Source organism: Ursus americanus, chromosome 18 (genome assembly GCF_024610735.1).
Source record: "Ursus americanus isolate L20-20 chromosome 18, mUrsAme1.1.p, whole genome shotgun sequence".
In the NCBI taxonomy this organism is placed as follows: domain Eukaryota; kingdom Metazoa; phylum Chordata; class Mammalia; order Carnivora; family Ursidae; genus Ursus; species Ursus americanus.
The window spans coordinates 2505144-2525976 of NC_142144.1; the positions used below are offsets into that span (position 1 = coordinate 2505144).

The window sequence follows — 20833 nt, forward strand, 5'->3', positions numbered from 1 at the left end:
AGCCGCAGTCCTTCTGAGGCCTGGGGTCCCCCCCAAGGAGTGCCCCTCACACATCTCACAGACCAGCTCCTCTATCCCCACATGCTTGTGGATCCTGTGTCCCGAGGGGCAGCGCTCAGGCAGCATCATGTAAGCTCCCAGCCAGAAGGCCTGGGACAGCAGGGAGTCAGGATGGTGTGGGGGGCACGGCTTCCCCAGCCCAGCCTCTCAGAACGGTGAAGTTCACGGTGACCACAGAGGGGACCACAATGCACCACACTGGGCAGGTGCCCTGTGACTCCGGCAGCTGGGGGTTAACGAAGAGAGGAGCTTCCTGAATCCGGACCAGAGAGTGACATACAAAGTAGGAGAAAATTCCTGTTGCTCCTTCCCCTCCTTTTAAACTTTGCCTAGAGGAAAAGTCACTAGGGTTGAAAGGGAAGAATCCAGGTTTCACTAATGACTGGAGGAGCTGTCGGGGCCGTGGTGTTCATTAGAAAGCTCTATTCCCCCTGCATGTTTTCCTCTCCTGCTACTGCCCTTCCTACCCCACCACCACCCAGCCCCATGTGTGGAAACAGTCTCGGCGCTTGGAGCTGAAGGCCACGAGCTTAAGGTCAGCTGTCTGGAAAGCAGTTTTGGCAGCAAAGTGTGTGAAAATAAACAAGATGTACTAGAAAATATACCCATTAAATACCAAGGCGGCAGAACAAGCCACCCGACCAGAGGTCAGGCTATTCTTACCCTGCCACCCTTCTCTCCATTGGCACCAGGAAAGCCAGGAAATCCAATAGAACCCTGAAAGAGAGGTAATTAATGAAGAAGCATGAGAGCTGAGCCAGAGAATGAGCCATGCTGCATGTGCCAGTGCAGTCTCAGACCCAAACTCTACCGACCCCAAACCACTCAACCATGCACACCCCATCTATCCATCCATCCATCCATCCATCCATCCATCCATCCATCCACCCGTCCATCCAACCATCTGTCCATCCATCCATTCACCCATCCATTTATCCACCTGCCCATCCATCCATCCATCCATCCATCCATCCACCAGTCCCTCTACCCATCCACCCATCTGTCCTTCCATCTGTCCATCCATCCATCCACCCACCCACCCATCCATCCATCCACCCATCCACTCACCCACCCATCCATCCACCCATCTGCCCATCCATCCATTCATCCAACCATTTATCCATCCATCCATCCATTCACCCGTCCATCCATCTACCCACCCATTCATCCACCCATTCATCAATCCACCCACTCATACATCCACCCACTCATCCATCCACCCATCCATCCATTCATGTATCCACTCATCCATCTATCCATCTATCCATCCATCCACCCACCCACCCATCCATTCATCCATCCACTTACCACCCATCCATCCACCCATCCACTCACTCACCCATCCATCCACCCATCCACTCATCCATCCATTCATCCATCCAACCACTCACCCACCCACCCATCTACCCATCCACTCATTCACCCGTCCATCCATCCAGCCATCTGTCTTTTTGTCTGTCCGTCCATCCATCCATCCATCCACCCATCCACTCATCCATCCCCTCACCCACCCATCCACTCACCTATCCATCCATCCACTCACCCACCCACCCACTCATCCACTCATGTATCCATCTATCCATTCACCTGTCCATCCATCCACCCATCACTCATCCACCCATCATCCACTCATCCATCATCCATCACCCACTCACTCAATAAATATCTCCTGAGCATCTCATAGAGTCCAAATCTAAAAATGAAACCTGTCTTAACCATGCTTCTTTCTCCATTTCTCCACACCCATGTCTTCAAAATGCTGATATTTGGGAAGAACAGGGTGCACAGACTCCTGAGACGAGCTGGAGATGATGTGCGAATCTCACATTTATGATATTTTGTTTACTGTGCCTTGTTGTCATGTTTTGTCATCTTCCCAGAACACCTCTAAATACAGCGTGGCAGCTTGTAAAGTCAGAAATCAATGCAAATTTATGCACTGACTATAGCAACTAACAGCTATCTTTCTAGAAACCTACAAGGGGCATGTAGACAAAAGATGAACTCAGGACTTTGATGTGGCGAATATGCAGACACCTACTGGGTGAGCTTCCCTGTGACACTAAGGCAACCCCCACCCCTCATATACGCAGGAGGTGGTGACTCTCCATGTGGCTCAAAATCCTGACCTGAACGTGTGCTTAGACCATGAAAAGTTCACTAATTTCCAAGATTTGCACTTTTCACAGAAGCTGAGCAAGGCCCACCCACCCCTACGCCCACCTGCCAATCCAGGCAGGAGACTGTGCCGTGGACACCTGGGTGCAGGTCCCACAGAGCTCGGGGGCTGTGTCCAGGCGCTCCCAAGGACTTTCAACATGGCCAGGCAGCTTCGAAGTTCTACCCCTGCCTTCCAAGGACACTGCCTAAACTTGATCCACACCCCACAACTTCTCTCCGCTCTGCCCCCCCAAGGGGCACATACTTCAGGAGAGATAACCTGTCCATCAGCCCCTCTTCCTCCAAGATGCGGTGGGTGCCACCACATCACAGCCATGTCCAGCGTGCCACTGGCGGACTTTAAACAAATCCCTATTTCACAGCAAACTGCCTCCGTGCACCCGGGGCGTGGGTCCACGCGCGAGGGAAGGGTATTAGCATTCCACACAGGACTGCTGTTTCCTTAGCAGAATGGGGATACCCAGCGGGGCAGCCAGCCCACAGGGCCCTTTCCGCTAATGAGACTGAGCCTGGCAGTCTGGAGGGGCGCTGGAGTCGGGGAGGCAGGACGGCCCAGATGCAAACCTGGGAGAGACAGGAGCTCTCCTCCACCGCTAATTATGTCTCCAGTGCAGGAGGCTGGTTATTTTTTAAGGAAGAACCATGAATAATAAAAGGTAAGATTTGAAAAAAAATAATGTTTTAAATGATTTCCAAAGCCTTGAGGAGCTGTTTCACTTAAAGCAGAACATGATTTTCATATAAGGAAAGTTTCATCTCTCTTTGACGCTCGGTTATGAGCAAATAACCTCCCAATCTCCAGGGAGCAGCAGAGGTGAGCGAGGCTTCACGGGTCCTCGGTGTGGAGGAAGCTGCAGGCACAGGCGCTGGGGACCCCGCACAGCCCTCGGCTCTGGCTGGCTCTGCCCCATTCTCTGAAAGGCTCAACTAACTGTCCCACCACCTCCTTCCAGCTCAGCCAGACTAACGCAGAAGGCTGTGAACAGGGCAGAACTTGGGGGGCGGGGGACACAGCAGCCTCCCCAGGAATGGCGACCAGGCGAGAGGGGGCAGGGCAGGCAGGAGACCGGAGGGGGAGTCCGAACACCTGACACGCTCACAGATTACCTTGGGCCCTTGTCTTCCTGGGTAACCTGGTAATCCCGGCACTCCGAGTTTTCCCTGGGGAGAAAGGAGGAGTTGCGTTATCTGGCCAGCACCGTATTTCTCGATCCATTTTCTCTGAGCAGGGAAAGCTGGCATGTGTCAGCAGGGGCTGGAGCAGGATGTGGTTTACAAAGACTGAAGGACTCAGAGAGACCCCTGCCTGCCCCCTGGGATGATGTCTCCCGAAAATCCTGCCCTAACTAAAAGCAAAGGCCCCACAAGGAGAGACAATGCCATGGCAATTGGAGGCAAATCTTCCATAAAAGAACCCTTCATCTTTGAGATTCTGTTTAACCCTTTTGTAAAAGAGTCCTAGCCTTGGGGCAAGACAGGCGGATGTCTGGGCACTCTGAGAGCCCGCTCCTGTGCCAGGGTGGTGGGGGAGGGCGGGGCAGCCTCCTGCAGCCCCAAACAGCAGGGTAAGGACAGCTGCAGGAGCCCCCACACAAAAGACGAAGCCGGAGTTGCTGGGACTCACACCCCAAGCCCTGGGAACCCCTGGAGGAAGGAGCTCTCCCAGGATGCTGGCAAAGTGCTCAGAAAGACCCAGGCTGAGACAAGAAAAGGATGGACCTGTCAACAGACAAATCCCCTGGGAAGGCTGGCAAGGATGCCAGGGAGGCAAATGGGACAGGACCCGTGTCAGATCACGCCCATCCCCATCTGGGGGCCTCAGCCTGGCAGAGTCACCCGCTGGACAGCCAAGGCCATTGGAAGGGTCTGTCCCCCGGGGAGCAGTGGAGGATCCCAAGTCACCTACCTTCTCCCCGGGGGGTCCCAGAGGACCAGGGTCACCGTTCGGACCTCCACGACCCTTCGGGCCTTCGGGGCCATCTTCTCCTCTAGGACCAGGGGGGCCGATCTCCCCCTGCAGGTCAGAAAAGAGAAGGTGAGGGAGAACCCCCAGTCTTACCCCCCACCACACAACTCCCATGGCCCTTCTGGGCCTGAGAATCCGGGTCCCGGGTAAGTCCTTGGGGTAGGACTGCTCAGGCCACTCAGCCCACCAGGAGGCCTCAAGCAGATGGAACATGCTTGGGTCAGACCAGACGAGAGCAGCGTGCAGCAGGCTATTGGGCTCTGCTGAACGGCCACACCGTCCCTCTGCACAGAGGTGGGCGGCTCTCTTCTCAAAGCCGTGCGCTCCTGCTTCCCAGTTACCTTCTCCAAATGAGCCCCTCTTGGCTGAGATAACCGGTTAACACGGGGAGCTCTGAATTGCTCCTTCCCCAAATACAGCAGAATAGCCCGTGTAAAGGGGCCTGCCTTTTCCCTTGAAGCCCCAAGAGGCATAGGGACGGACCACAGCCCCTGGCTGGGCAGCTGTCTGGGCATGGCTGGCACACAGGAGACCATGGGACATGTCCCAGAAATGTCAGGGTCCCAAACACCGCCCCATCCAATTCGCCCACAGTACAGATGGGGAGCCCTGGGCCCAGACAAGAGCAAGGGTCTGGGGGCTTGCCGAGGTCAAGAGCAGCATGCCGGCCCAGCATCTGAGCACCCACCCTGGCTCCCTGTCCACTGCCGAGTTTCCCTCCGATCACTGGCCCCCAGGAGCAGCCATGGAACAGCTATACCGCCCGGAACAAAAATGCACGCTGCACGGATGAAGACCAGTAACCCCCCTATTCGTAAGGCCCAGGGTGTCTGCAGGCCCAGGACCCTCAGTCTCTAACAAGTGCTTTTCTTCATCAACAGAAGAGTCCTTCACACATTGACTGAGCACCTAGAAAATGCCAAATGCTGGACAGAAATTTCTCTCTGGGGGAAATTAAGACCGATGACTCTGGGTCCCTGGGTAAGGAAGTATCCCTGCTCCCGGTCTCACCTAATTCTAGCAGCGGGCCGGCTCACACAGCCTGGCATGTGCCTGGCAAGCGCTTTTTGTGCAATCTCTTTTGAAAATGTATCCTCATAATACAGACCCCAAATGCAGGCTCCTGCCTTGTCAGCGGCAGAAGAAAAAGGACTTTGACCAGCTGAACAGAAAGGCCCCTCCGATGTGGGGAGTCGGAGTCCTGTCACCATGGAGAAAGTTCTGGAACGGCTGTGTTTAGCAGGAACATAACTGGGACATAACTGTGAAACGAATCTTTCTCTTTTATTTCTCCTCCTTTGATAGAGGCCAAGATTGCCTCTGTCTTTTGAGTTTGGGACACTGCGCCAAGCGTGTGGGGCTCTCGGGCTCTGGCAAGTTCTGAAAAGGCACCTGCAGGCCGCCTTGTCAGGGAATAATTTCGGCAGCCGCATTACAGCCCTGTGTCAGCTGACAGCCGTCTGTCCAGGTGTGCGTCCAGCTGCTGCCGTGGCCGTGCCCACTGGGTGGCCCAGGCACCTGGCTCCCTCCTGCCCGGGCTTGGCCTCACTCTGAGGTTGGGAGGGAAGCTTCACAGTGCCCGCACCACGGTGGGAACGGGCCCGCTACCCGGACACTCCCTCCCGCGTCTCTGCACCCCCCCTCATTTAGATGAAGCCGCAGCCACTGGCTTGCTGCTGGGCGCCTGCCATGTGAGCAAGCCCCCGCCTCTCCCAACACCGACCAGCTTCCTCTGGAGCTGAGCTGAATTATTCATTAAAAACAACGGGTCTGTTGCAGCTTCTAATAGCCCAGAATGAGCTTACAGAACACAGAAGCTGCTTGGGGGCCTAAAAACACGCAAGAACGCTTGGCGGACTGAGATGCTGTGGGGGTGGGCAGGGACCCCGGCCCTCCCTGGTCAGAGGATGTCTGCAGCCCCTTCCCCTCTGCCCCCCGCAATGCTCCCACCCTTCGGAGCTAAATGAAGTGCTCTGCTGTCTACTGTGTTGGCCAGAACACAAGTCTCCACTGCCCCCCTGTGCAGGGTGAGGACACGGGGCACAGGGGCCAGGTGACCACAGGCGACCCCAGTAATGGGGGGTTAATACCAGACGAGAGCCGCCGTGGCTCTGAGCCAGAAATGAGGGGCCAGTGAGGGGGACACGCGCAGAGCCAGGCCTCTGGGCCCCCAGCTATCCCCACCTGAGGGCCAGGAGCCCCCACATTGGCTTCACCTCCATCGTGGAAAGCTGTCCCATGGCCCCAAACACCCCAGCCCTCCCCAGGCCGCTCTGCAGGCCCTGCCCTGCAGCCCTGCCCCAGCCCCACCCTGTCCCCTCCCCAGCCCACTCCAAGGCCCCCCCTTAGCCCCTCCCCCAGCCCTAACATCATTCCCTGCCCCCCACTGACACCCCCAAAACACTCACCCGATCACCCTTGATGCCCATGTCTCCTTTAAACCCAGGAAAGCCGTCTTCACCCTGACAAGGGACGAGACAGTGCCTGGGCTGCATGAAAGAGCCCACCTCCCCGATGGCCTGCCCCCCACACTCAGCACGGGGCCCCCAGCCCCAGAGCTGCCACACAAGCACGGGACATGTTGGGTTGGGGGCTTCTGAGTGCACGAGCCATCCCTCATGAAGGGTGTCGCCCAAACCCTCTGCGGTCATGGGGCCAAGCTCACGATCCCCAGCCCAGCGCCCAGCACAGCTGTGCACAGATGGCCCCCGTGCACACAGCTCAGTCCGTCCAGGCACCGCGGGGGCCCAGTAACTGCTGACCAGCAAGCAAAGGAGGGGGGCTGCAGGGAAGACACCCCACGGAAACCAGGACCCATGAGCGCTGCAGGGGAGGGAAGGGCCTGGGGCTCGGGCAGTCCTGCTATGGGCCCAGCCCTCAGTGACACAGTCCTGCATTTTCTGGGTCGGCGGGACACGTTCCTGCTATTTGTGAATTTGGCGATTCACATGTCAGTGGCCTGCTGTCCACTCGAGTCCCCACGGAGGCACCCACAGAGACCGTCAGGTGGTTCGCACAGGGCCACCTGGCTTGCCCTTCCCTCCCAGTGCCCAGGCCCTGCGTCCTGCTCTCATTTGCCCATTCAGGGCCTGGTCCTCAACACCCAGGCCGGCCAGGAGCTCAGACCCAGAGGGAGGCAGCTTTCTGGGACAGGGCGAGAACTCGTTCCTCCCCAGGCCGCTGCTGCTCCGTGAAGTGCCAGGGACTCATCCGCACCAGCCTCATAGGGTGCCAAGGTCCCGGGAGGCGGCTCCCCACCCCCCACCCCAGAACCGACTCAGGGGCTGTGCAGTGACCCTCCTGGGGCAGAGGCCTGCGCCACGCGACCCAATCCGCATTCCCTCAAGCAGCCCTGTCTCTGACTAACGCACAGAAGCGACAAGACAAACGTGGCACTCCGGGGGCTCCAGGCAGCCGCTCCAACAGACACGGGGCCTGGGCTGACCGGCCAGGAAATCGGGGAGACGGGACCTGCTGGTGGGACACGGTCTGCCCTGTGGGGCGTGTGTGCGGCCTTGACTCCACTAGCCCTCCGTCCTCCCACTTCAGATGCCCCAGAACGAGGGCTCAGAGGCCTGCCTTGCCCTGGCCGCTCCCCAGGGGGAACTGAGGCAGCGTGTGTGAGTTCGTGCCTTTCACCAGGCAACCGGCTGGGAAGAGAGACAGGCCGGGCGCTGAGCAAACGCCACAGCACTGAGGGTCCGGCTTCCATGCCATCCCCGTCCAGGGCGGCCATGTGACGAGCCACCTCGGGACTGGCAGGTGCCACGGGGGAGGCCCCATGCCTGGTGCAGTGGGAGGCCATGGCGGCGCGGCTTTCCCTCCACGCCCGGCTCTGCAGCAGCGCGACGCCTCGTCCCCCCCCTTGCAAGGCGGCCGGCCGGGAGTGGGGCGTGGGGCGTCCGCCGGCCTCCGCAGGAGAGGGGCGGGCTGTGTGCTGGGCCAGAGCCCCGGCCTTGGGCAGAGGGTGCAAAGCCCCAGCCCCTCAGCCCCGCCGGGAGGGGCACCCACAGCCTGTCCTCCTCGACTTGTATCTCCTTTTGCAAATGTCTGGTTCCGGGTGCATCAAAACCCTCCACTCCAGAGGCCAGAGCAGCCTCAGCTGCGGCTAGCGCTGTCACGGCGGAGCCCCCCGCCGGAACCCCACTCTGGGCCGCGTGCTCCAGGCGGCCACGGCAGGAAGGAAGGGGCACTCACCTTCTCGCCCTTGGTGCCCTTCAGACCGCGGATGCCATCTGCCCCCTGTGCAAACACAAAGGAAAGGGAGTGAGTCAGAGCCTCCCCGGATTTCTCGGAAGGAAAGGGTCTACACTCCAAATACCAAGGAGGGTGAGCGCTCAGCGGCCCCAACCCAGGCAAGCTCCCTCGCGCTCCCAGTCTCAAAGGAAGGGCTCCGTGGACTCGGACCACCTCCTATCACCGCACCCATGTGAGGCCCCCCGTGCCAGCGATTCCCAGGTGACCTCCACTGACATCCCACCCTCTGCCAGAAACATACGCCTCTCTGAGATCTGGGGAGCAGGTGGGATGTGAGGCCTCAGCACGGGCTCTGGAATCAGGTCCCGGCCCCAGTGCTGTGGCCTCTGACACAGTCCCAGGTGCCTGGTGCCTCAGTTTCCCCATTGAAAGTGGGGGTGAAGACAAGCATTACCCTGTTACTGTTGGTGGGAGGAGAACACCGGACAAGCCCCAGCACACCGTGTGTGCTCAATTACCAAGAGCAATGTGCTACTGTCATTCTGTATTATTAATACATGATAATAGATATAATCATATTAATCACCGATTAATAACAATGGCAGCACTGCCAACAATAATCAGCTCAGAACATACCTCATCTCTGTGCCAAACAGGAACTGTAAGGGAGGGACATGTCCCTGTCCCTGTGACACCCCCCACCCCGGTGTCAGCACTGCGCCCAGGCCACATAAAGCCATCCGTGGAATGGAGTTAGGTGGCCATGATCTCGGCCCTCCGAGCAGGGAGCAGAACTGACCACCGACTCCCAGAAGCCCGCTGCCTGCAGGACCCTAGAGAGAGGCCGGGCCTGCCATCTGGTTCCGCCTGAGGCTCCCAGCAGAATGGCCAGGCCACCTCCCGGGGTCCCTCGGACTGCCAGCAGCCCTCCCGCGGCAAGAGCTTCGCACAGACTGTGCGGGTTGCGCCTCCTCCCAGGGACTGAGCGGGAGCCCTAAGCCAAGCTCGAGCCAGACACGGAGCTGGGACTGGCCTGGGGGGTGCGGCCTCCTCTGGGGCCAGGTGGCCCAACGCCTTAGGGTAGAGGAGTGGCGCAGTTGCCATGAAACTCTGATGCCCTGGGGGCTCGGGCACCAGCTTCCTCCTCCTGCCATGCTGGCGGGGCGGTCTTCCCCTGCCCACCTTTCCTGGACCTAAAGTTCTACCGTTTCGCGACCCAGGTCAGAGGCCGGGGAAATGTGGCCCAGGGGCCAAACAGACCACATCTCTGAGCCACAGCTCTGCTGACATTCAGGGCTGGGTCACCTGTCACGGGGGCTGCCATGTACACAGCAGGGGTGTTGAGCGGCACCCCTGACCCCTAGCCATTAGATGACAGTAGGCTCCCCCCGAGGAGGGACAGTAAAAAAATGTCCCCCGATGTCCCCCGGGGGCACGAATCTGCCCTGGTTGAGAACCGCGGGACTGCAGCATCCACTGTGGCCCTCGTGGGCCAGCCCTGGGGGACAGAAAACAAAGGAGCCGCAGAGGGACAGGGCTTTGCCCAAGGCCTCAACAGACTTCATATTCAGGCCCTTCCACCAGCCCGTCCGGCTCCTGCAGGATGGTGGATGTGACTTTGCTGACGGTCAAGGCCACACAGACAGCTCTCAGAAGGGTGGGGAAATGAAAGCACACAGAGGGGCACTTCCCAGGAGGAAGGCAGGACTTGGTGGAGAAGAGCCAGGCCTCCCTTACCGAGGGCTGGCCATCCCTACCGGTGACAGCTCGCCACCTCCCCGCCCTGCGCCATCACCTCCCTTGGGCGCCTGCTGCCCCCCAGGCTGCGGACTCCACTGACAGTCTCCAAAGCCCGGGGAAGGAGAATGTATTTCTCTAATGAAAAGAGCGTTCATTGCTTTTCCTCCCACTCTCTGCTTCCAAGTCTAACTGGATCGCTTGTGGCATGAATGAATTTTAATCAGATAGACAAGATAAGAGCACCCTCCATAAACATTTTAAAGCAAACACCTTTCAGCTCACAGACACGGCATTATGCAATTAGCCACGTACGGAGCTGACAGACGCTTTTGCTATGCGACAAGAATTTGTAAAATAAACACGCAAGAGCTCACATCATCAGCATTTCTGCTAAATAATCATCCTTGTAAGACTCACTAGGCGTGCTGCTAAGAGCCTGCTTCGGGGAGAAAGCAGGTCTTCCTAGGGCTCCCGGCCCCAGGGCAGGCAGTCTGCAGCGGCTCGGGCCCTCGGCACGCTGTGACTCCTGGGACACGTGGCAGGTGGCGCGGGGTCTGGCCCGGGGCACTTGGAGCAGAATAAGCAGGTCTGGGTCTGAGTCCTGACTGAGGCACCGATGTTAGGCTAACCTGGGGCACAGTACTGAACCCTGAGGTCTTGGCTTCTCCATCCTTCACAGCACAGGCCAGCCACGATCCCAATGGGCAAGAATGTCCAGGGAGCACGCAGCATCGTAAACGACGTGGCCTGGCCACGAGAGCCCGTGGGTGTGTTCTTGCAAACTGCTTGGGCTGAGCGAGCTGTGTGTGTATACATGGCTACGTATTTCCCTTCACATCGAGTTAAAGTCATTCTGGAGGGAAGACTCCATTAGCTTTCTTCAAGCCCCAGAACTACCTGGAGCTTCCAGATGCTAGGCCATCACCATTCTCGGAGAACGCAGAGCACCGCCAGCCCCCCGCCCAGCACACGTTCTTCGGGGCACATCCGTCTCCATATAAACGTGCCTGGCGTGTCCAGAGAGCCGGCGTGACTGGAGATTACATTACGCGACTCAAAGCAAACACGGTTAGCTCCGGCGGAGCAGACGTGCTGTGGGTGTCGCTCTGGAGCTCTGCGCCCCGTTTAACCAGGTTCCAGGAGGCTTGCAGCGGTGGAAACACAATTGTGGATAATCAGACATTTCCCACCAACACCCCCACCTGCCCCCGGCTGCTCGGTCTGCCCAGGTGTTATGCACGGGGACGGGCTCGCTCTCTCCGGACACACAAAGGGCCCGGAAGCTGCCTTTCTCAGCATCCCCATGAGAGAGTGCTGGGCTCTTCCCCTGGCTGAGGTGTGTGTCCCTGGGGGCTTGGGAGGGAGCGGGAACTGGGTAACAACTAGAGCCGCGTCCCGACAGATGGACAGACGGCCACCGTCCGGCTGCCTGTGTTGTCACAGACTCACCAGACATCCCCTGCTCAGGATCAGCCCATCCTGGCCCCAGATGGTCACTCCCTGCCTGCCCAGGCCCTCTGTCCCGGGATCCTACAAGCTCGGGGGGACCAGGGCTGCCGTGCCCTGCTAGCTGAACCCTGACCTCCAGAAAGTCGTGAAGCACCAAGAATCTCACCTTGACTCCTCGAGGACCCGGATAGCCGATGGGGCCCTGGGGGCCAGGCGGGCCCTGAAATGATAGGAGAAAGACCATCAGCTCTGACTCGGGTGGGCAGGCATGGCTGTGTCCTCCTGGGTCCTCCCCACACAGCCGGAAAGCTTGCCTTCCACCAGCAAAGTCCCCCTGCTCTGAGCAGAGCGGGCATCCCAGATCAGACCCTCGGAAGAGGCTCCTCAGGAGACACGCAGGACCTGCTCCCACAGGACCCAGCCCCCCCCCCCAAGAAGGCGGACGTGCAGGCCGTGTCCCGTGATGAGTAAGAACACCAGGGACCAATCCAACTGTGGCCCCGGCCCAGCAGGGGGGGTGTGGGAGTGGGGCAGCGAGATGGGGACGGGGCTCTGATGCTTTGGGAGGGCCGGGCTGCCCTGAAAGGAGCACAGACCCAGCAGAGGCACCTCAGATGACATGGGACAGCCTCTGGCGGGGACAAGGGGAAAAGGGCTGACTATCTGGGAAGGGATGCCGTTGACAGCCAAAGGGCCTTGCTGACCACTGTCCCAGTGCACCGAGCGGGTATGAGCCCCCCAGCACACTGAGCAGGTGCGAGCCCCCCCCAGTGCACTAAGCGGGTGAGAGACCCCCCCCAGCGCACCGAGCAGGTCAGTAGGAACCCCCGGCCCAGGACCTGCATGATCACCCAGCTTTTGTGTGGCCAAGGTGATGGCTGTGCCTGCACCCCCATGTGCAGTAACCAAGGGTGGGGAGGGGTCACAGGGACCTAAAAGGCTGTGGAGGTCCTCGTCCCCATCCCCCGGCTGGGTCCCCTGGGCACAGACACTGGAGGAAGGGCCCAGCTGCCCCCACTCATTCCCTTCTGAACCCACCTGGCCTCCTTTCTCTCCTGGAGGGCCTTCTTTGCCAGGGTGCCCCTGTCAGGAGAGAGAAGGTGGGTGTTAGTGGCCACCCCCCCATAGTTGTTGTCACGTGTGGGAGGGAGAGCCGGGCCTCCCATCCCTTTCCCCCCACGCCCCCAGCCAGAGAGGTGGAAGTCAAAGGCATCAGGCAGCCGAGTGTGGAGCTCACTCCCAGCTGTGTGGCCCCGGGCGAGTCCTTCAGCCCTGACCCCCGGCTGTCCCCTCTGTAACGTGGGATCCGTGGCAGGCCCAGCAACAACCCGAGCTGGCGTGGAGGAGAACGTGCTTCGATGCCCGCAGGTGGGATCCACGCACGATGATGTCACCGGACTCACTAGCGCCCAGCCCGCCCCCACGTGCAGGTATGCCGCGACCGTGACAACAAGGCATTCGCATCAAGGATTCTGTGCCGAACAAGGAGGGATAACGTGGGACCGGGGGTCTGGACACGCTGGCTTCCCAGACGGGCAGGCGCCATGCGGTCTGTAGGACACACTTTCTCATGCTGGGGGACGTGAGGGGGGGGCAGGCTGGTGTCAGGACAGAGGCCACATCCTGTCATTCGACTGGGGTCCCGGTGCATCCCTAAGTCTTCGGGCAGTTTGCCTCCCAGCCTCCCAGCTGGTGCAGGCTGAAGGGCCGACCTGCTCCCATGACACGGGCTCGGAGCCATGGCCCAGCAGACGTGGTCACAGCCCCCGGGCCACCACGCTGTCTACCTGAGCCCCAACCAATCCCATTCTCAGAAACGTGAGCTCTTGGACTTTCCAGCCAAGGTCGGTCATTAGTTTTATACCTTTGAGTTCACGAGGCAAGCCCAGAAATAAAAGCAGAAAGGGAAACCCTTCTGTGTCTGGACATACCCCCAAGGATTCCGGGAAAGAGGCCGTGCGGTGTGGTGAGGATGCTGGCAGGGCAGTGTCTGATTCTAGGCCTGGTTACACCCGACCCACTGTGTGACCTTGAGGAAGTCACTTGCCCTCTCTGGGCCTCCACTGCCTCCTGTGTCAAAGGAGAGGGTGGACTAGGTGTCCTTTCAGCTTGAGCGTTCTAAACATCGAGGGCTCTACTTCGAGAACACAGCAGCATGGTGGGGACCTAAATCTCACCTCCAAATAAGTGATCTGTGGGTGCTCCTTTTTCATTAGTTGTGCAACTGGATTTAATGCTGTTGCAAACAGCCTGCCCCGAGGGCAAAGCAAGCGGGGAGCTACACCCTCTGCAGGGCGGGGTGCCCTTAGGGAGCCTCAGGGCATGGGGAGCCTGGGGGTGCCCGCCTTTGAGGGAAATCAGGCACCAGATGGCTCACACCTGCTGCTCTGGCCCAAGGGGGACACCGTGTCCGCCATGCTGCCTTTCAGAAACAAGGCTCGCGGCGCCAGCGCCTTGTGGTCACGGGGCTGGGCCCAAAAAGTGCCAAGAAGAAGGTGTCCTGCTTCGGGGTGACCGGGAGGGAGTGGATCCTGCCCCCTCTCTGCCACGTGGCTTCTGGGGGATTTTACTCCAGTTTCCAGCCACCACAGACGTATTTTGGTTAAGGACCTGGGGGCACAGGGAGGGCAGCTGGGGGTGCTCGAGCCCCGGGCTCCAAGTGACACACACGCTAGGGGCAGGCGGTCGTGTGCCTGCCCCGCAGGGTCGCTGCGGAGACGGAAAGAGCAGGTTTGCAAAGCACTCAGGACTGCGCCCAGCACGGTGCAAAACGCCAACATGCGTCAGCAATTACCGTAATTATAAGCGTTATTTGAATGGAGCCTGAATTACTAGAATGAGAGCAACTGCGAGGGGGGAAAGCACAAAGCACACTTATTAAAAATGTCAGAACAGAAAAATATTGAAAGGAAATACATCAAAATCAGAGATTGACTTTCCCCCAGGGAAAGGCCCGCTGTCTCCCCTCCTCTGCTTTGTTTGCATTTTTGCAATACTCCGTAACGAGCATATACTTGTATAATGGAAAAATAATAAAGCTTAAATTACGTGTAGTTGATATTTTTCTGATTAAGAAAGTAATATATGTTCTCTGTAGCCCATCAGGCAAGTGGAAAAGCGGACGAGGTCCCTCATAACCTCGCCGCCCGCAGCAACCCTGGCTAATTGTGATAAGGTCCCTCGGATCAATCTTCCACCTACGCAAAACTGGCATCGCGTGATGCGGTTTTAATTTAATATTGCGTGGTGGGCCTTTCCTCATGTCACCGAATGCTCGCCGAAAGTCGGTTTTTACTGGCTCTGTCATATTCCTTCAAACCATAATTCACATCCCCATCTCCCGTCGTGAGCTCTCCGGGATGATTTAACCACGCACCCCAGCACGCATCTGCCCGAAACACTCCCTCCTTCTGAAGGGCTTTAGATCAACCTTCCTTCCTGCAGCTGAAGCCAAACCCAACCAACTCGAGGGAAGGAAGAAACAAAACCCTCTCTTTAAGGGTGACCGGCAGCGCACGGCCTCGGGAACCAGAGTGTTCCCATGTCCCTACCCCTGCAAATTCACGGGAGACAACCGGCTGGCTTGTTGGAGCTGCGACACGGGTTCCCAGTGGCGTCTGCCGCGTGAAGGACCTGCGGGCGGCCACACTCACACGGGTCCGCCCGGCATTCCTGTCTCAGGTTGGCATGTTCGCTGGGGGAGCAGAAGTGCAGAGCCCAGGAGAGGCAGCCTACGGGCCCCACGGGCAGGGGGTCTGATACGTGGGGAGAAAACTGTACCCTTCAGGGCGCCTAGCGTGTCGGAGGAGATGTCAGCAGGGACGGGGCGGGGGCCGCCCCGGCGGGAGCAGGCAGGTCAGGGAGGTGGGGGTCTACAGCCCGCCCCAGCCCGGCACGCTCTCCCCCGGGGGGCTGCTGCAGGAGACGCCCCTCACATCAGACGCCGCGGAACACGCACAGGGAGAGTGCCCGCGAGGAGACGTGCCGCCTTCCGTACGTGGGTCTGCCCTCTGAGAGGGCGTCAAGGTGGTTTTCATTTTGTTGTCATTTCATTTACTTCGCTAATTTGCCCTAACAAGATGTGTTACTTTATAATCAGAAGAGGAAATTAAGTGTGAACGTAAGTTAAAGGAGGGAAGCGACATCCGATGTCCGCGCTCGCAGACGCGTGGACACGGGGGGACGCGGGAGGCCCGGGGCAGCTCAGGCGCGGTGGGGCAGGTGAGCCGCTGGCTCAGAGAAGGACAGGGCGGTGGCGGACCTGCGATGCCCTGGACGGAACCACGCTCCACATGGAAAGGGAAGCAGACGGTTGTGCCTTAAACAGTCACCAATTAACTGTCACCATATTGAGCTCTTGCTTCATCCTTAAGGGCTTGATTAGAACAATAAAGTACGCCCTGTCTGAAACAGGTAACTCAGCCGGTCTTGTTTTTGGAAACGGGCTGTGTATGCAGCACCACCTGAATCCTCTTTAAAAAACTCAAATCCCCAAATCCCACCAGCAGCTTGCAAAGAGGGCGGTGGGTGCAGATGAATCCGTGTATACTCACACGCACTGACCCTGTGTCACCTCCCCACCCCACCCTCCCCCGACAGCTCAGCTGCGGATTGGACCCGTCCCCGGCTCGCTATTTCTAGGCGCCATCCGATTTGGCTCCACAGCTGTGCTCACACATTGCAAACGGCTCGTGAATACCCTTCTTCCCAGTGTGCGATCGCTAAAAATACACTCGGCGCGCACGCTGTCCTTCCCTCCAAACACCAGTGACAGAGGGGCCGGCTCGGGGCCCAGCCCACCCTCCTCGGAGTTAAAAATGCAGGCTGGGCTCTGGTCGTGAAGCAGCACCCCGATAAATAACTCAGGTTCCTATTCATGCAGTCCCCACCCCTTGATTGGAGCCCATTATGGAAAAGTGTGTCCAAAGCCCAGTAATTACTGAGCAAGCAGGGTCGCAATCCATCAGGTCTTCATCCGAGGAGGTGGGAGAGAGGAAATGAGGGGAGAGGGGGGTGGCCTCGGGCCTGGGCGCCAGGTTTCCGCCCCTGGGGGTCCCCAGGCCAGGCACTCTGTGAAGGGGTGAGGCGGGCAGGGTACTCACCGGGGGTCCATCGGCACCGGGCATTCCTGGGAGGCCTGGTTTACCCAGGGGACCCTAGAACAAACCAGAGACCCCGTGAGCCCTGGGGTCGCCTCTTCCCTGGGCTGCCCCACCCTCCACCTGCCCCCAAGGGCACTTCTCAACATTTCTGCTCAAAGAACGTTTGTTGAAATGGATGCTCAGAGGCATGGAAGCTTCCAGCAACCAAAGCACCCAGAGCGGGAGGACCCTCGCCCTCTGCTGTTTCCCGGGCCTGCAGGTTTTGCTACCGAACAAAATCCGCCCGCCAAGCGCAGACAGGCGGCGTTCCCGGTGCTGCCGGCAATCTGTGGTCCTGAGAACCACACCAGAGACGCAGCTCGGGGCCAAGTGAAGCACGTGGGTTGAGCACAAGCTCTCAGCAGGTGCCCAGCATACACTTAGGGTCGCCAGATTTAGCAAACACAAAATAAAACAACACCAAGACGTCCATTTAAATCTGGACGTCAGGCAAATGACCAATATCCGAATTTAACCGAGTACCCTTGTTTGCTTTTCTTCCTAAACCCGGCAGCCCTCTACATACCTAGACAATGAACGAACGGGTAACTGAGTGAATTTGTGATCAGTGAAAGACGAAGATCCCCACTCTGCCCCTGAGCTCTTCCGCTCAGTGCAGAGGGAGCTGAGCCTCCCTGCCTCTGGGGGAGGACAGAAGCACACACGGGCTGGGGATGCCCAGCACTCCCGCGGCCTGGACCCCGGTGGGATGAGCTTCCCATGGGCGGGAACACACCCTGCCAGCAGGTGGGACCGTCCCTACACCTGCACAGCCCACTCACCTTTTCTCCTGGAGGACCGATAGCACCCTGGGGGCCTGGAAGACCCTAGGAGAGGAGGAGTAGGGCGGGAAAGGTCAAGGCAGTTGGCCAAACTCCCCCCTGCCACCCGTCCACCTTTCCCAGCACCCTCTCCCTCATCCGGGCACCAACAACCGGTTCTAGGTCACATCTAGGCTGTAGGTGCCTTTGGCTGGGACTGGCAGCACGGGGCCCAGGGCACCCCAGGGGTGACCCACACCTCCCCGCTGTCCCCTGCCACTCACTTACCTGGGCACCTGGGTTTCCCTGCTGTCCCGGGGGGCCGGGCTCTCCCTGGGGGCCCTAGAGGGAACAAGAGCAAGGACACTGATGGGGACTCTGGTGGGCAGGCAGGGAAGCAATCTGCTCTCATGCCCAACACCAGCGTCAGAGGACGATGCCCAGGCAGGAAGAGGCAGGTGGCGCCATGGCAGAGGGGAACCAGGCCCTGGCACCTGCGAGGCTCTCCATGCTGACCCTGATGCGAGGGGTTGTTTCCCCCAGCGCAGCCAGACAGCCGCCAGGAAGGAGCCCAGGAAGGGAACGGACCAGACAGTATTCTGTTTGGCAGAATGTTTCCCAAAACCTTGTGCTAAAGTCTCCTGGTAGAGCCATGTGACCTACGTCTCGTGGGCTGGGCTCACAGTGCAGGCCCCTCACCGGGGCACAGGGCAGGGAGAGGGTGAGTTCCCTCGGTGCCTGTGCGGCTGTGGGTGGGCTCGAGTGGGAACAAGCCCGGGCCGTGGCGGCCAGCTCTCCCCCTGCCAACTCCGTGCGGCTAGGGCTCAGGGCCTGCGCCCTCCTCCTCGGATCCCAATCCAGTTTGATGGCAGCAGGCAGGTGGCAGACCCCGGAGACTTACCACGTTTCCTTTCGGGCCTGGTTGGCCGTCCATCCCCGTCACACCCTGGATGAGATGGAAAGAAAAGAAAACCAAGACAGAATGCTAAAGAGTTCACGGTGCTCACAGGGAAAATCCCACCCACTCGGCTTGGTGTCCTGGCCACGTGTCTTGGGATGGCACACCCTCTGGGGACAGGGCAAGGGTTGGTCCTAAATAATCCCACAGGCTCAATCAGACAGGGGTCAGTGGAGCTGCCGGGCCGCAGCATCGGGTGGGGCAGGCCCGGGGAAGCCACCCACCGGGACAGGGCCCCACCAGACCCACAGGCTGCCTCCTCCCAGAACCTTCCCAGGAGAACATGAGGCGCCCCGGGGACTGTTGATAGCAGCACGTGCCGTGTGAGGAATGGGAGAGCCGCACAGCCCGCTGGCCTCCGTGTCCCCACCCGCGACGCCACACCTGCTGGAGGGCTCTCTGCCTGTGAGCAGCAGAGCCCTGTGGCCCTCAACTAGCCCTGGGCAAGTGTCCGAGTGGACAGACGTGCAGAGGTGACAGGCCTTACCGGAGGTCCAGGAGGGCCCGGGGGCCCCTTCGGCCCCAACAGACCACGCGGCCCCTGCAAGAGGAATGAGCAAGGCTGTCCATACTTGGCCAAGAGTCCCCACCCCAGCGCTGCCCCAGGCAAGTCCTGCAGCCTCGCTCCTCTCAGAGCCTTTGCTGCCACGCAGGTGTCCACATCTCCCCAGGAAAGCATGGCCAGCGCCCTGTGCTCGCCGGCGTTACCTCCTCACCCCACCCCACCTCTCTACCTCGGCTCTGGGAAGCAGAGGCAGGACCCAGCAATTAACGGGCGGCTCAGACCGGGGATCAAGGGTGTGCCCTCAGAGCAAGGGGAGACTTTCAAGTCAAGGGGGCTCTTTCACACTCGCTCAGGGCAGGCGCACACAAAAGCTCTCCTCGCGGAGGCCACAAAGACAGTCTGCTGCACGGTGCGCCTTTGTCCACGTCTCATTACTGGCTCCTCTCAGATCTCTCCATGCAGGGACACACAACTGCATTTCTGATGCCAGAAGGCGGAGGGAGGACACACTGATGGGGACGTGACAGCCAAATGCAGAGACAACGCGTGGGGCTCAGGTTTTTCCTGGAACACCACATCCCAGAGCTCAGCCCCTCCCTCCCCTGCAGCGAGGGACACGTGTGCGGACAGCCCCTTGTGCTTGTGGAGGGACACGGCCCCAAGTCACGAGACTCAGAAGGCGGCACAGCAGAGCCGTTGCCCACCACGCGAAGGAGCCCCATCCCAATCCACTCACACCCGTCCTGCTGGCTGGGAGATCATCCAGCCCTAACCAAGGCACGGGCACCCTTAATTTTGGTGGACGCTCTTCAGATGCCGTGGAGGAGGAATCCTTCCCACGCTCGTTGCTATGTAACTGTTCCCTTCGTCATTTAAATGCCTGGCCCTGTAAATGCTTTCTAGGAGTTAATAACCCAGAAGGTACCACTTAGACGTGTGTTAAGGAGAGAACTGGGTAATGGATCCTCTTTAGGGGCTAATCAGACATCCAGGGTGTAATTCAGTCCCCAGTGAATGTGTGAGCGCAGCCCCAGGCTCTCTGTGCCACGTCCACAATATCTTTCCTCGGTTAACATCGCCAGGTGCATATGGCCGTGGCCACGTGGACAACAAAAGTGAGACACTTGAAAAGTAACCATAAGTGAAATGTAAATGGTGTTCTTTGTCACCAAGGAAATGTGCTTGGGCCACGAACAGAGGTCAGCTTGGGAAAAAGAGTTTGATGCCACGGGAAGTCCACCCTGATGGAAGGCCCCAGTTTGGGGAAGTGTAGACATCAGAAGGGACGGCAAACTGTCTGATCAGTCCCTGCAACTGCCTCGGACACCTGCCTGGTGTGCTCTGGGCGTCCACCATGCCTGCAGCCTAGACACCCCCATGAGGGTCCTGGACGCCCACCATGATGACCCTGGACACTCACCATGATGACCCTGGACACTCACCATGATGACCCCGGACACTCACCATGATGGCCCCGGACGCCCACCATGATGGACCTGGACACTCCCCATGATGACCGTGGACACCCACCACGATGACCCTGGATGCCCACCATGCCTGCGGCCTGGAGTCTCAACCACAGCCCTCCAGGCGTTAGCTTCTTCCTCCGGGGAAGGTCATATTTGCTCTACCAGCCTTTCTAACGTGCTCCTTTCTTCCCTCCTCGAGAATCCCCCAGATGTGTCTCTGTTTCAAGGCTGACCCCTCTGTAATCTATGCTCTAGGTCGGTCCCTGGTTCTGCCGGAGTAGCCTCCTCGAGCAGCCCGTCACCGCGCTGAGGAGACAGAACGCGATCAGGACTTACGGGTTCCCCAGGCAGCCCTCTGGGCCCGACTTCTCCATCGTCACCCTGTGGGGGAGAAAAGAGGCAGGAT

At 59.1% G+C, this 20833-nt stretch overlaps 1 protein-coding gene across 2 annotated transcripts in view; it reads right to left on the reverse strand.

Moving 5' to 3' along the window:
* The window catches only part of COL5A1 (collagen type V alpha 1 chain), a 165094-nt gene that overhangs the window by 46486 nt on the left and 97775 nt on the right, over positions 1-20833 (reverse strand). For both annotated transcript variants that reach the window (XM_087869218.1, XM_087869217.1), the window contains exons 20-32: positions 20764-20808; positions 18941-18994; positions 18397-18441; positions 17784-17837; positions 17517-17561; positions 16696-16749; positions 12632-12676; positions 11760-11813; positions 8405-8449; positions 6616-6669; positions 4148-4255; positions 3349-3402; positions 724-777 (exon numbers count right to left, since the gene is read on the reverse strand). In XM_087869218.1, coding sequence (XP_087725344.1) covers positions 724-777; positions 3349-3402; positions 4148-4255; positions 6616-6669; positions 8405-8449; positions 11760-11813; positions 12632-12676; positions 16696-16749; positions 17517-17561; positions 17784-17837; positions 18397-18441; positions 18941-18994; positions 20764-20808 — 711 coding nt within the window. The remainder of the gene's footprint in view (positions 1-723; positions 778-3348; positions 3403-4147; positions 4256-6615; positions 6670-8404; positions 8450-11759; positions 11814-12631; positions 12677-16695; positions 16750-17516; positions 17562-17783; positions 17838-18396; positions 18442-18940; positions 18995-20763; positions 20809-20833) is intronic.